The 16,148-nt window shown below is 33.1% G+C and overlaps 1 protein-coding gene across 1 annotated transcript in view; it reads right to left on the bottom strand.

Moving 5' to 3' along the window:
- LOC114340936 (steroidogenic acute regulatory protein-like) overlaps nucleotides 1–16,148 on the bottom strand; it is a 102,295-nt gene that overhangs the window by 31,283 nt on the left and 54,864 nt on the right. The window contains exon 6 of the mRNA XM_028291710.2: nucleotides 11,326–11,504. Within this exon, the coding sequence (XP_028147511.2) occupies nucleotides 11,326–11,504 (179 nt within the window). The remainder of the gene's footprint in view (nucleotides 1–11,325; nucleotides 11,505–16,148) is intronic.

Here is a 16,148-nt window from a genome sequence, read left to right as displayed (position 1 = left end):
AGTTGATTGGGCAACTTCTGTGAGGTATTACTTTACCACGCAAAAAATTTTTTTTTCGCCTTTTTCGATGCTCCCTAATGTCCATACTACTCAAAAAACTTGGTTTCGGCCTGGAGGGGGATGTGTCACGAGAAAAATCTTATTTCTCTGGACTATTTCCGGAGGTTGGCGGCATTACTTAACAAACTTTACAATGAAATAAACACTTTTAGTGTAATTGGTATATGTTTACCAAAACGTTAATATTAAAAATCCAAATGGACTACAATTATTGTTCAGAACGAACGTTTTCGATCTTATCAGACCATGTTCAGTGAACCTAAAAAGTAAGTAATCCCACTAAGTGAAGAAAAACGTGGTTGAAATGTTGACTATTAAATATAAAACATGTGGTTATACCCCATTCCACGAATATACGACTGTTTTGGATGATCGAGACAACAAATATTTTACTGTGCAAAATATGAAGAACGAAAGTAAATTGCAAATTATATTGTTGTTTATTGAAGTAATTATTAGAGCAAAATACTTTCGTACTTCTTATTTTGCACACTAAAATATTCATTGTCGCGATAATCCAAAACAGTCGTATATTCGTGGAATACACCATAACAAGCATCAAGGAAATTTTAAAATAGAAAATCACCAGCAAAGTACCGAATACCTAAAGTACAGAGGACCAGATCTGACCAAGAAAATATTAAAACTAATCCAAAAAACGATATAACACAACAGAACACCACAAGAATGAGATCAAGCATCCTAATATCTCTCTTCAAAAAGGGAGACAAATCGGAACAGGAGAACTAGAGAGGAATTCATTTACTAAAGACAACACTTAACTTGTCTTAGGTCGGGAAGATATTGCACCAAAGCGATATTTATAACGAGACAAATGCAGGAGAAATTACTAGAATACAACAAAACGTCATATTTATGATTCGTAGACTTTAAGAAGGTATTTGACAGCTTCAAATAAAGAAAGTTATTCACCTCCTGTACCCAAGAAATACCTCGAGAAATAATCAAAAGGGTCAGAGATATCTACCAGAACAAACAAATAAGCACAACAGCAATGGTTTATTAATGCCATATTTTTTTATTTATTGTCGAAATTTTCAAGAATTATTGACATTGCTAATTTTCTTTAAGTATATCAAATACAAGGTGAGTTAAAACGCAAGTACATTATTTTCTCAGTAATGTTAAATGGAACACCCTGTATTTTATATCATTATTGAAAAGTAACATTACCGTACTTTAATTTTTGTATAACATTCCCTATGTTCAAATTTATTAGTTTTCGAGATATTTTCATTTTTCAGAGCAAATTATTTTAGGTGTCTAAAATTATCTAAATTTTAAGTAAACCATGACTGGATTGACAATGATTGACGATTACTGATTATCAATCAATCCGGTAATCAATGTAACAATGTAGCAAATAAAGAAATAAAAATAATTTATTAGTAACACCTTTTACAAAAAAAAAAAAACATAACCACTACATGCAACATTTTTGAAACAATTAAAAACTACTTTTTTATGTAAATGTAACAAATAAAGAAAGAAAATTAGTAATAAATTTTACAAAAAAACACACAAACACAAAATATAACATTTTGTGAAGACAATTAAACACTACTTTTGTATGTAAATGTAACAATGTAACAAATAAAGAACGAAAAATAATTTATCAGTAATACATTTTGCAAAAAAAGCATGTTTGAAAAAATTAGAAGCTACTTTTAATAAAATATGTTTAATATTTAATTACATAAGGTGTTCAAAATTACCTACTAACACATTTATGCACGCCTCAAAACGATCATTGAATGAGCTACTTACTCTACGAAACATTTGTAAGTTAACACATCGAAATACACTTTGTATTCTATTTTTCACCTCATCCCTTGTTGTTGGAGGTATTTTATAAACTTCATTATTAACGTAACCCCAAAAAAATCAGTCCAGTTTATTAAATTCTGGTGGTTTGGGTGGCCACGCTACTGGTCCATTGAAAAATGAAAATATCTCGAAAACTAATAAATTTAGACATAGGGAATGTCATCTAAAAATTAAAGTACGGTAATGGTACTTTTCAATAGTGATTTAAAATACAGGGTGTTTCATTTAAAATTACTGAGAAAATAATGTACTTGCGTTTTGACTCACCCTGTAATTGATATAAAGAAAATTAGCAATATCAATCATTCTTGAAAATTTTGACAATAAGGAAAAATATGACATTAATAAACCATTGCTGTTTTGTTTATTTTTATTTATACGGGGGTTTGAACTTGTTACGATTTTCATATAAAATTGGTTATAACTTTGTTACCCTGTATAACATAACAAACCTTTATATTTTTGTGATGGAGAAGTTAACAGGATTTCGAATTTAAAATAAAACATAGGGTGTTTTTTTTAAAAAAACATAAGTTTGGTCTGCCACTGTGTTATCGAACACCCTGTAACATTCTAACTAATTTTGTAATGTGAAGCTAAAAAAAGCACCAAAGGTGGCTAAAATTTTTGAAGTTCTACTTCTTTACCGGCGATAGAGGGTGATTTTTTTATATGTTAAAACCTATCAGCCCGGCGCATGCGCATTATAACTTTGTTCTGATTGGATGTTCAAATGACATGTCAAAAATTATCCGATATGGCAGCTGTGGTTTGGAGGTAAAGGTAAACAAATGTATAATATATTAGTTTTATTGTTGTGAGGACAGAAACAAAAAAGTTTATAATATTGTAGTGACTTTTAAATAGTTTTTAAAAGCAACAAGTACGTAATAATTGTTAATGTATCATGGGTATAAACCTACCTATTTGATCTGCCAAAATACATAGTATGTAATACTTTTATTTATATAATTTGATTACCATCAAAATTTCTATCAATATTCACCTAATATATTGTTTTTTTACTCTATGTTTTGTTGTATTTTTTCAATTCTAAATCATTTCAATTCAAAATTAAAATAATTTGATCAATTTTCAAAATATCAAAATATCACAAGTTTAATCCGTTTAGTTAGTCGATCTTCGTAAATAATGACACATAGTGTCCGTGGCTAAGTGGAGAAGGCGAATGAATTCCAATACCAACCGCTCTTATCAGCGCTGGTTCGAGTCCCAATAGAAACTTTCTTTTTTGTTTTTTTTTTAATACATTTTATGATTGTAAGTATATTTATTATATAATTGTATTTTCAGAAAATACGTATTTAGTTAAAAAAATTCTCGACAATTAAAGTTCAGACATCATTTGTGGCTTGTTTAATGTGTTTGTGTGTGTTTTATTCTTTTATTATTTTAATTTTTGGCACTGTTCTAATAAAAATGTTTGAGAAGTAGTAAGTATAAATTAGTTTAATATTTAAACAAAATATAAATAAAAAGTATATTAATTTCGTTTAAATCATATAAGAGAAGTATAACTTCTTACGTGCGTACAAAGTACACACACACACATTCTTTTTTGTTATTAACTTTTATTGCTATCTATTACTATAACGGATCTATTGAGCTTTACCCCACTAATCAATCACCCTGTATAGGCATCACACTTTCTAGCTACGGAAAACTCGAAACAGAAGCGGAAGATCAATAGAGCAGTGAATAGAGCAAACAGAACACCAGAATACAATATTGAAACAATATGGAGAAATAAAACTATAGGGAAAGAAATGAAAGGGAGAATTTACAAAACAGTCACCACATCAATAATGACATACGTGGTAGAAACACGACTTGAACAGACAGAACAAAAAGAATGCAAGAAATAGCAGATATAAAAACCGGAATGGGACGTTTCGATGCCGCCGGTTCATCGCCGGCCGTTTCGATGCCGCCGGTTCATCGCCAGTCCATTTCATCGCCGTCATATCTCGCATTTCCTAGAATTCCTAATTAATACTAAAAATAACTAATAATTGTAACTCTCGAAAATTCGGAAATATATCAGATAGTGATTAATTGACTGGCGATGAATCGGCCGGCATCGGCATCGAACTGGCGGCGATGAAACGTCCTAGACCCTATAAAAACCCTTAAAAAATCGATGGTAAGACACTATGAGACAGAGCTAGAAGTACAGATATACAACGGAGAAGCAAAGTGAAGAACATCAAAGACTGGGTAAGAAAGAGAAGAGTAGAATGGAATGATCATATAAACCGAAATAGAGTAACAAAGACAGCGAGAAACGGTTCCTTAATAGGAAGACGATCAATGGGACGACCACGAACACGATAACTTATGAAGAATTCTGCATCTCAATAAATAATTATTTTTCCAACTCTTCCTCAGTTTTTGCATCTCACAAAGTTTTTGGAAAATTCCTGGCAAGCTTTTTTTATTGGCTATACACACACAAATGTTTTTTTGTATCTCTTTTCTTCCATCGGTTGCTTCTTTCTATCCGTAGCTGTGAGGCATTTCTCTATTAACCCTTAAGCTCCTAGCGTTACATATATGTAACGCAGAAACCGCTAACATCTTAAGCCTTAAATTCTGGAAGTGATCCTAATTTTTACTAGATGATGATGCAAGACTTTCAAGGGACACTTGTTTACTAGTTTTCAGCAGTTGGTTTGAGGATTTGATCTAACATCTAACCTGTTTATTTAGTTGAGTGTTTTATGTGACGGTGCTTATTATTTATGGTAAACATGGATCTCAAGTTTGAGTAAGTATATTTTTACTATTCTTTTGTTATTATATTTTGTTTAAAGTGTTTTCAATTGAGAATAAATTATTGTCTTTTCTTATTGATAATATAAATTTTTAGAAAATTTATCCTGGTTTTGTAAAAAATGCCTTTAATTTTTGGTGTTACATATATGTAACGCTAGGAACATATGCGAGCAAAAATCGGAACTTTTGGAATTGTACCGTATTTTTTGTTCCAGAAAAGAGTTTTCTCTCCAAGAAGCGCTGGATGATTGATGCCGTTGAAACTTTAGACGTTGATGCTATGTATAGGTACTGAAACCCCAGAATTGAATGTGCTTACAGACGAGGAGTTTGGTGATGAGGAATATAATTATTTTAACAGGCTGTCCGAGAGAATTCTAAGAGCACCTGTTGAACTTGTTTTACGAAATAGTGAGAGATTTCGAAATATATGATGATATTGACGAGGCTCAGCCTTCCAGATCATCAGCAAAAGCTAAAAAACTAGGGAAAGGAAAGTTGACGTTGATCTTATGGACCAGAATGTAGCTAGATACCAAGTAGGAATTTGCTCTAAAAAATGATGGTGGTGTCTATTTACATTGATGCTGGACATAACTATGGACATAATGGTCTATTTACATTGATGCTAGACATAACTGGTCATAACAGATCCTATGATCCTATGCCACAACTAGAATTTCGAAGGTATCTAGTAACATCGTATCTTACGAAATATGGTACCAAACCAAAAGATGCAGATCTTCGTCCAAAGTAGTCGTAGATATAAGATTGATCATCTCCTGACCTATATTCCTGATAAGAAAAGGAGACGTTTTGCAGATGAATGCTGTAGTTCATATGTGCGTACCATGGGTTGCAAGTGCAATGTGAGAGTGTGCATCAAGTGCAACATAGATTTTCATCTACAATAACTTTATTATGATTTTTCATTTATCTAGTTTTGTATTTGTTTGTTATTTTGAAATTTATAATCGGAAATATTTTAAATACGTTTGCTCCTCTATATCCTCCTAGTGTTACATATATGCCGTTTTCTAAAAAATCAAAAATAATTAAGAAAAAAAATGTATGTATTTTGTTTTAAAACCTTCTCCTGAATACATCAAAATAAAAAAAATAAAATTCTCCAACTAAATTAATTATATATATAAATTCGGGTTCAAAACGTCCTCCGACGTTGTCCGATGCCTTGTTGCCAATATCTTTTATCATTGCAGTTTTCATCTTCTAATCCTCGTACACTCATTGATCGTCTTACTCCTTGTATCCATGTCGTTCTTGGCCTTCCTCTTTTTCTGTTTTCTGTGGGTATCCATTTCATAATTTTCTTTGGCAGTCTTTCCTCCCCCATTCTCTGAACATGTCCGTACCACGTTAATTGTTTCTTCTCAATGCATTCTACAACCGTTTCTTGTAAATTCATTCTTCGCTTTACTTCCTCATTTCTAATCCGGTCCAATCTCGATGTTCTACTTGCTCTTCTTAGGGCGTCCATCTCAGTAGCTTCTAATTTTCGTTTTAGGTGTTCCTTTATTCTCCATGTTTCGGATCCGTATACCAATGTGCTCTTAATCATGGTGTTGTATATTCGCATTTTTCTTTGTTTCCCTATCTCGGTACTCCATAAAACTCCGTTCAATGATTTAATTATCGTTCTTGCTTTATTTATTCTGCTCTTAATTTCTGCATCGTCAGTACCTTCCTTGTTGAAATTAATGCCCAAATACTTATATTTATCACAGCTAGTTATTTTCTGATTATTGTCCAATATCTTATCAGTTGAATCCTCACCTAAACATAAATATTGTGTTTTTTCTACATTCATCTGCAATCCCCATTTTTCGTATTCTTCCTTCAATTTGCGAGTCATATATTCCAAATCTTTTAATCCAAATCTTCATATATTCCAAAAACTAAATTAATTTAGGATCTTAATAGTGGAGTCACTGAAGGTGGATATGAGCCTCCGATTTCGTTGAACCTCCATCGATTTGGATGAAATTTTGTAAGTGGTTAGAGCAGGGGTTCCCAAACTGGGGGGCGCGCCCCCCCTGGGGGGCGTGAGGACATATCAGGGGGGGCGCGAAAGAAGTTGAACATTAAATTAAATTTAGTTATTTTTCTAAAATTAAAAATTAACCGCTTCAAATACCTCTTTTCGACAACACTGTGAAACGCCGCATTGATGATATGACCGAAGACATACAAATTAGATAGTTGATGCAGTAAAATAATCGCTATTTTTTGCTATTCAACTAGACGAGAGTATTGAGTACTGACATATCACAATGTTATTAGTTAATTGTTTATGTTCGGTATATTCAAAACAAAAGAATGAAAGACGAGCTACTCTTTTCTACAGAGTTGGAGACTGGAGACCACAACAAAAGCTATTAATGTTATGAAAGCAGTGTGAGAGTTTTTTGACAAACATGAACTCTCTTGGCAAAAACTGATCAGTTTATGTACAGATGGCGCACCTTCAATGCTTGGTTTTCGCTCAGGCTATTTACAATTAGTAATAGAGAAAAATGCTGATGTGATTGGGATACACTGTTTTATACATCGACAAGCCTTGGCAGCAAAAACCCTTCCAAATGAACACTGTTACTTCATACAGAAGTACCATGACGACTCTCAAAAGGAAACATGTTGGCAAGATTATTTGACCTTTGAGATGAAGTAATCACCTTGGAACATCAAAAGCAAAATGAGCTAAACATGGCCTTCAAAAAACATTGTACCCAAGTAATATTGGCTTATTTGTCAGACATCTTTGACTCGTTGAACAGCCTTAACCTAAAACAGCAGGGTGGAGACTCAAATATAGTAGTTACTCATTGTGATTGAGGCTTAGTTACTCAACTTTGGAGGCGTAAAATATCAGCAAACCCCTGAAATTATTCAAATTTCTCTAAAGTAGAGCCAATCTCAGAAGAAACACGCTTCAAGGACATTTATGAAGGATCAAGTTTGAAAATCCAAATATCAAACCATTTGGAGAGCCTAATTGAAGAGTTCCAGAAATACTTCCCAAACACTTGTGACAATTTTATTTACAGAATGTCAACTGATCCATTTCATGTCAACATAGACTCCCTGCCTGAATCGCTTCAAGAAGATGCTTTGCAAATAAATCCAAATTATTTTTTGCATGATTCCTCTGCCAAATACTTTGTTATAATTGACAAACATTCATTTTGGTTCAAATATTTCAAAGTGTATCTTAGTGTATCACGGGAAGCTCTTCATTTATATTTGCCTTTTTCAAGTAACTATTTGTGCGATTTTCAACACCCGTGGCAATTAAAACAAAGTATCGGAATAAACTTGATGTTGGTAGTGACTTGTACTGTGCACTTACTAAAATTCAGCCACCAATAAGCATACTAGTAAATAAAATGCAAGCATATCCATCGCACTAACCAACCTAATCTATTTTTCTTTTATTAATAATTTTTGTATTTAATGGAAACTGATATTGTTGTATCTTACGGCAGAATAAATAAATGTTTTGTTTTCAAGCTAATACTTATTTGTTTTTGTTTTGTTCCTATTGAGGCTCATACAATTTATTTTAAAGGGGGGGGGGCGCGAGAAGCTTTCATTTCAACAAAAGGGGGCGTGGTACAAAAAAGTTTGGGAACCCCTGGGTTAGAGGATATCTCAAGGAACAAAGGTGACATGGTGCCAACTTGCGCTTTTACCCTGGGGGTGGATGCCACCCCTTCTCGGGGGTGAAAATTATTTTATTAAAAATAACCCCATAATGCGGTAGAGGGCCAAATTATAAGCAAAATTTGTTATATAAAATTATTAACATAAATTAAAACTTTTTGAGTTATTAAAGATCAAAGATTTTAATTATTCGTGAGAAAAATGCATGTTTTTAAACGATTTTTCATAAATACATAACTCAAAAACTATAAGTTTTTACAAAAAAGTTATTATTTCCAAAATTGAAGATATTAAAAAACGAAATAAATCCCTTACTAGAAAAACCTTTTAGTCTTAACTAAAAGTGAGTTATAGGTAATTGAATGTATATTTCTTTAGGCGACTACCCAAATCCAAGTATTCAAGCTTAAATAACGGGAAAATTATGCATTTTATAACACAAACTTATTAAACATTTGTCTAAGTATTTAAAAATATCTATCAGATGAGCTTACGAACAAGTTGATACCAGTAAAATTTATGCTCCAAAAATTTATCAAAAGATATCTTTTAAAAATTTTTCCAAAAAATGTTATTGTTTTTTTTTAAATAACTCCGTTAATTTTGAGACATGAGATTGGCCTAAAAACCATTTGAAAGCTAAAACTAAGGGCTTTTAAACCACGTTAAATTTAATCTTTTAGAGCCCTTACTTTTTTAATAACAAAAGGTTAAATTGCCCAGTTACATGGTACTCGCAGGCAAAATTTAAGATTAAAACGTTTCTATCTCGGTTATTTTGTACCCTACAGAAATCTAAAAAAGGTAAAATATTTGATACAGAAAAAACTAAAGTTTAATTATATATCATTTTTTTCGTATATTGAGTATTTTTGGAGTTATTATTAAAAGAAAATGAAAATAACGATAATCTGAAAAATTCTGATTTTTTTAAATTATATCTATTTTTCAAAAATATGTATTCTAAACCGGTCAACATTGTCAAAATCATTACTTATGCTAATATAAAGAAACTCTTGTACGGATTTCTATAAATTTTAATTTTTGAAGTTATACTTCTTTACGGGCGTAATGACGGTGAAATTTTATATGGGAAAACCTAGCGACCGGGCGCATGCGCATTATAACTTTGTTCTGATTGGATGTTCAAATGACATGACAAAAATTATCCAATATGGCAGCTGTGGCACAGCTGTGGGACTGTGCATGGTTTGGTTATAATGTATGCTTGTTGCGTTTTAAAATTTGTAGGAAGAGAAACAACAAACAAAAAGTTAGTTAATGGTTATACTGCCTTTTTAAATAGTTTTCATATTATATTTTTGGACTTATTTACATAGAAGAGATGATTGTTGCATGCCAATGTGAAAGCTCATCAAACTGTGCCTAGTATGAGTGCCGCAGATCTCGCTTATTCAAAGCTAAAGAATCTTTCACTGGTAAGTGTTTTATAAATAGTTGATCAAATTTTGTTATGATATTTGAACATAGCCACTTTGCACGACGCAAGTGATTGCGAAATTTATTAGTCGTTATACGGGCTCCGATACCTACCTTGAACCTACCAAAATACATAAGTAGTATGTAATACTTTTATTTACATAATTTGATTACCATCAAAATTTCTATCAATATTCACCTAATATATTGTCTTCTTACTCTATGTTTTGTTGTATTTTTTCAATTCTAAATCATTTCAATTCAAAATCAAAATAATTTGATTTACATAAGTTAAAAATGTCAAAAGGTTAATTTGTTTAGTTAGACGATCTTCGCACATAATGACAAGCTGTCTCTGTGGCGAAGTTTTAATGCGGGTGAATCCCAATACAACGCAAATACCAGCCGCGTGGTAAGTTGGTTCGAATCCCAATAGAAACTTTTATTTTTTTTGATTTTTTTTTATACATTTTATGATTGTAAGTATATTTATTATATAATTTTATTTTCAGAAAATACGTATTTAGTTAAAAATTTTTCCGACAATTCATGTTCAGAAATCATTCGTGGCATTTTTAATGTGTTTTTTGGCACTGTTTTAATAAAAATGTTTGAGAAGTAGTAAGTATAAATTAATTTAATATTTAAATAAAATATAAATAAAAAGTATATTAATTTCGTTTATAATCATATAATCATATAATAGAAGTATAACTTCTTACGTGCGTACAAAGTACACACACATTCTTTTTTGTGGAAATGGCGATGTTTTATTTTTCACTTTTGCCAAAAAAATTCCAAACAGTTCTCTTATTTTCATCATAACTTGCTTAATTTTGATGCTATTAACGTCTTATGGAGCTCATTTGATAGGTATTCCAAAGTACTTTGACAAGTGTTTAGTAGGTATATTTTATAAAATGCATAGTTTTCCCGTTATTTAAGCTTGAATACTTAGATTTGCGTACTCGTCGAAAAAATATACCTTCAATTACCCATAACTTACATTGAATTAACATGAGTGTAGTTCTTTAAATGAGAAATGTATTCAATTTTTTATTATGTTTAATTTTGGTAATGATAACTTTTTTGTAAAAGCTTATAGTTTTTGAGTTATACGTGAAGACGTGCTTTAAAACAAGCATTTTTTTACGAAACAATAAAATCTTTGATCTTTAAATACTCAAAAAGTATTGATTTATATTAATAACTTTATATAACAAATTTTGCTTAGAATTTGTCCCTCTATCGAATTATGGTATTATTTTTAATGAAATAATTTTCACCACCGAGATGGGGTGGCATCCACCCCCAGGGTAAAAGCGCAAGTTGGCATCATGTCACCTTTGTTCCTTGAGGTATCCTCTAACTACTCACCAATTTTCATAAAAATCGATGGAGGTTCAACGAAATCGGAGGTGAAAACCTTCAGTGACTGCACTATAAGGGTTAATAAACTATTTAAGCGTGACAACGTTATAAGTCTCAAAGAGTACGTACCTCGGCACTTGAAAATTTTACTGGAGCAAAAACATTCAAAGTATCACATTGTGAGAATCGATTCAACGATCCTTCAGGCGTTCCCTGGGGAGAATAAAAATTTCCTATACTTTCAGTGTACATCGATGGAAGACCTTGGACGTAACTTCTAATAAGGGGCGTTCTTTCAGTCTCTCCAGCTGCAACAAATTAATCTATGAGTAAAATTTGTAAACAACATTTTAAAACAGAAATAGATGTATCAATACTTCATAAAAATGTGGTCTAGAGGTAATATGTATTACACTCTCTCCAAGAATAACACCAAATCAATTTATTAAAAACATTAAAAAGAGTTTAAAACACTTTGAACCCGTTTCGGTCCAACACGAGCCATCATAAGTAACTACAGGAACAATAAACCAAAGAAAAAGGAGAAAGAATCAGTTGGCTCGATTCAGTTAAAATACACCACAAAAACGTTAAACATTTTTAAAATTGTACTACTTCAAATTTTGTGGTTCAGAAATTATAATTGATGGAAAACTATACTGGAACTTAATTTTTTGGCACCAGGTTACATTTTCATTAAGAATGAAACGATAACATTGGCAAGACTTTTTATTGACATGTAATAAAAAAAAATTAATGTGTTTGGCGACCCCCTAGCTGAATACACTCCTGTACACGTCTAGGCATTGACAAAAAAAGATGATCGATATCTGGTTGTGGCACCTCGTTCCAAGCAACTTGAATTTCATGGATTAACTGTGCCAGAGGAGGCCAGAGTCTGTGGAGGATGGTGCAAAGTGGACAGTCTCCTCCCCATCATATCCCACACATGTTCGATAGGATTTAAACCCAGTAAACGGGGTAGCTACGGCAAAAAATTAACGACAACTTCTTGGAAAAAGTCCATACTTCGACGAGCAATATGGGGACGTGCGTTATCTTCCTGAAAAAGGGCGTTTCGACGGGCGTCTAGATAAGACAGTAAGCTGGTTTGTAAGATGTCATCAACATAACGCGCATCTGTCATACTGCCTCTAATAAACAAAAGTGGTGATCGGCTACCATAGGCATTAACCCCCAAACTATTACTCCAAGTGTCCTGTGTAGATGCCTCTCAACAGCAAACCCGATATATCGTCGCTCTACACGGCGGCGTCTTATCATCTTACGACCATCATGCATACCTAAACAAAATCGCGATTCATCGATGAATGCTGCATTATGCCATTCTGCCACCCAACGCCGCCGTTCTCTGCACCAATTCAAACGTTGATAACAGTGGTCCGCAGTCAAAGGAAGCACTCGTGGTGGGCGGAATGAAACCAGTCCAAAGGCTCAAATGCTACGGTATAAGGTATGTCTAGTAACAAGTCTACCTTCTACTGCAAACCATAGGTCAGCGATTTGACACGTAGTAGCAAAACGGTCTCTCAGACCCAGGAGTTTAAAACGCCTATCTTGACGCCCTGTGGTATGCCTCGGTTGACCAGTTGATCTTCTTCGTGTTCCTCTACCTTTGTTTGTCCACACACGACACACTCGCATAACTGCCATTGCCGTACAATTAACACGAGGGCCAATTTCGCGATACGACAAACCCGTATCTCTATAGGCAATAATTCTACCCCTGTCAAAATCGCTAAAGTGGTGGTAATTTTGGTGTTTTCGAACTCGAGGCATACTCTTGCACTGAATACAATTAGACTGAGGAATCACAACTAAAAATATCTGTACTAACCGGTCTTTATCAATTGGTCTTTTCACAAAAAAAATTTAAAGATAAAACTTTATTTTTACAAAAACTATAAAAGATAAAACATTGATATTGTTATCATAGCATGCTATAAATATAGTTACTGTGCTGCCAAAAAATTAAGTTCAAGAAATGATTCTTTCTAGGTGTAACACTTCTAATGTCACTGAGTATATTTAAGGAAGTAGTACTCTAGTGGAGAATCCATTTTGTGAATCAAAAATCAAAATTCAGTACAAATTCATATTTAATAGACACATACAGCAATCACACAAGGCACATGGACAATCAAGGAATGGAAAATGCATTACTTAAAGTCTATACATAAAAAGGGAAAGAAAACAAAAGAGTTGATGGATTCGACCGTTACTTGATGGAAGTTCATTTTATCTCACAATAAAACACTGAAAAACGTTTGTTTTTCTATACTTCCACAAAATTTATTACAACTATGTTATTACTACAGCTGTTTCGGCAAAGTGCCTTTCTCAAGTGATATATTTTAAAGACTTAAAAAGGCAAATGCATTGTAAAATATATCACTTGAGAAAGGCACTTTGCCGAAACCGCTGTAGTAATAACATAGCTGTAATAAATTTTGTGGAAGTATAGAAAAACAAACGTTTTTCAGTGTTTTATTGTGAAACAAAAGAGTGTGTGTAGGTATTTTGTACGCACGTAAGAAGTAAATGAATGTAAATCTTTGAGGGTAGCAAATAGAGGATCAGATGAAACGGATATCATAAATAAAATAAAGAAAGGAAAGACTAAATGAAATATTTGATTTAAAAACCTTAGGTTTAAAACACCAAATCTTAAGACAATAGTGGAAAATTGCTCACCGTATGTAGTGGAGGCATTGAAGCACAAAAAAAGGCCTTACTGTCGATTTTTGGCGCAGTAAGACGGATTTTAATGCAGCTTGGTGCGTTGGATTCGTGAGAATGTCAGGAAATTTTGTGAACTAATGTAATGAATAAGAAATCTCAAATTGCATTTGTGCATAAGAAAAATGCATTTCGGTAAATAGTGGGAAAAATTGACTAAATTTTCTTACTCTGGGGTTTTTGGGGTCGCTGAAAACGAATATGAGGTCGGCGAGAGTGTGCAAACTACCTGGTGCCTGCAGCGGGTGTAATAAACGTCTTCCTCTGGAGTATTGTGGTAATTTATCATATAATTGACTTAAACTCATTACTAGGGGGTTTTGGGGGTCGCTGAAAATTAATATGAGGCGGAGAGAGTGTACAAACTAACTGGTGCCTGTAGCGGGTGTAATAAACGTCTTCCTCTGGAGTATTGTGGTAATTTATCATATAATTGGCTTTAACTCATTACTCGGGGGTATTTGGGGTAGCTGAAAATGAATATGAGGTCGGCGAGAGTGTGCAAACTACCTGGTGCCTGCAGCAGGTGTAATAAACGTCTTCCTCTGAACTATTATGGTAATTTGTTAAATAATTGGCCCAAACTTGTTACTCGGGGGTCTTTAAGGTCACTAAAAATAAATATCGCAACGACTAAATTTTAATTTCATATCATTTAAAGCATTTTGAAGTAAGTCGCAAGTGGATGATGTGGTTTTGCCTTAAGAGAAAATTACTAGATATAGAATGTACTTAATGGCTATTGCCAAAAATAAAAAGATTGTCATTGGAAAAATTCTTTCATCTATTGATGCATTTACCCAGCATTTAAAAAGGGTATATTTACAAACACAAATTTGGCTGCATGGAGAGGACAGTAACATGAACCAACCGATTGGGGATGAGAATTACAAAAAAAAAATGTATTAATTCCAGTTAGTATGACTCAGCCACCTGGTCCTCCAAACATTTTAAATTTAATATTCTGTAGTTGTAAGTCAGACTGCGGTAACTCATGCGGGTACAGGAAGCATGGGTTAGTTTGTAATTTAGCCTGAAAAAATTGTGTAGGCTCTGATTGCACAAATATTGCATTGGACTCGAGAGAGGAAGGCAATAATGAAGAAGATGATAATGATAAAGAAAATGCATTTTAAAGATAAATTACGATAAATTTTGTATAATGAACTTTTTTAACCATAAATATATTATAATAATAAAAATGTATGTTTATTCATAATAAAAATACCACCCTTTTCGATCACTATAGTTACATCGAAGAAAATAGATTACCCCATAAACCGCCGTGTGACGAGTTTAAACTAATTATATGATAAATTACCATAATACTCCAGAGAAAGACGTTTATTACACCCGCTGCAGGCACCAGGTACTTTGCACACTCTCGCCGACCTCATATTCATTTTCAGCGACCCCAAAAACTCCCGAGTTACAAGTTTGGGCCAATTATTTAACAAATTACCATAATACTCCAGAGGAAGACGTTTATTACACCCGCTGCAGGCACCAGGTAGTTTTCACACTCTTGCCGACCTCATATTCGTTTTCAGCGACCCCAAAAACTCCCGAGTAAGAAAATTGAGTCAATTTTTCCCACTATTTACCGAAATGCATTTTTGAAATGCATTTTTCTTATGCACAAATGCAATTTGAGATTTCTTATTCATTAAATTAGTTCACAAAGTTTCCTGACATTCTCACGAATCCAACGCACCAATCCGCATTAAAATATGACTTACTGCAAAAAAATCGACACTTCAATCCTTCAATGCCTCGACTAATGGCGCAGAGACGTGGGTGACAAATAAACGAATGGAAAACGACAAAATAAATGCAATGGAAAGTATATTTTGGAGAAGAGGCTACATATAAACACTAATGGATAAAAAAAGAAAATGAACGAATTAAAGAACTAATGTAAATGAGACATGAAACGACGAAATAGAAAACGAAAATTACTCTGGTATGCACATATACGAAGAGTGAACGAGACAAAAATACCGCCAAGAAATTGAAAATGGAAACAAAATACAATGAGGAAAGGAAGACGTCCTAGATTACAGTGAAAGGGACAAATAAAAACAAAAATAGAAAAGAGGTCTCGCTCAAGAAGATATACTATTACAAGAAGAAATGGACCATTAAAATGTGGTAAACGGCGAACAGAATATGCTGTGTAAAGCCACTGATAA

Source organism: Diabrotica virgifera, chromosome 4 (genome assembly GCF_917563875.1).
Source record: "Diabrotica virgifera virgifera chromosome 4, PGI_DIABVI_V3a".
Classification (NCBI taxonomy): Eukaryota; Metazoa; Arthropoda; class Insecta; order Coleoptera; family Chrysomelidae; genus Diabrotica; species Diabrotica virgifera.
This window is presented reverse-complemented; position numbering and strand designations above follow the sequence as displayed.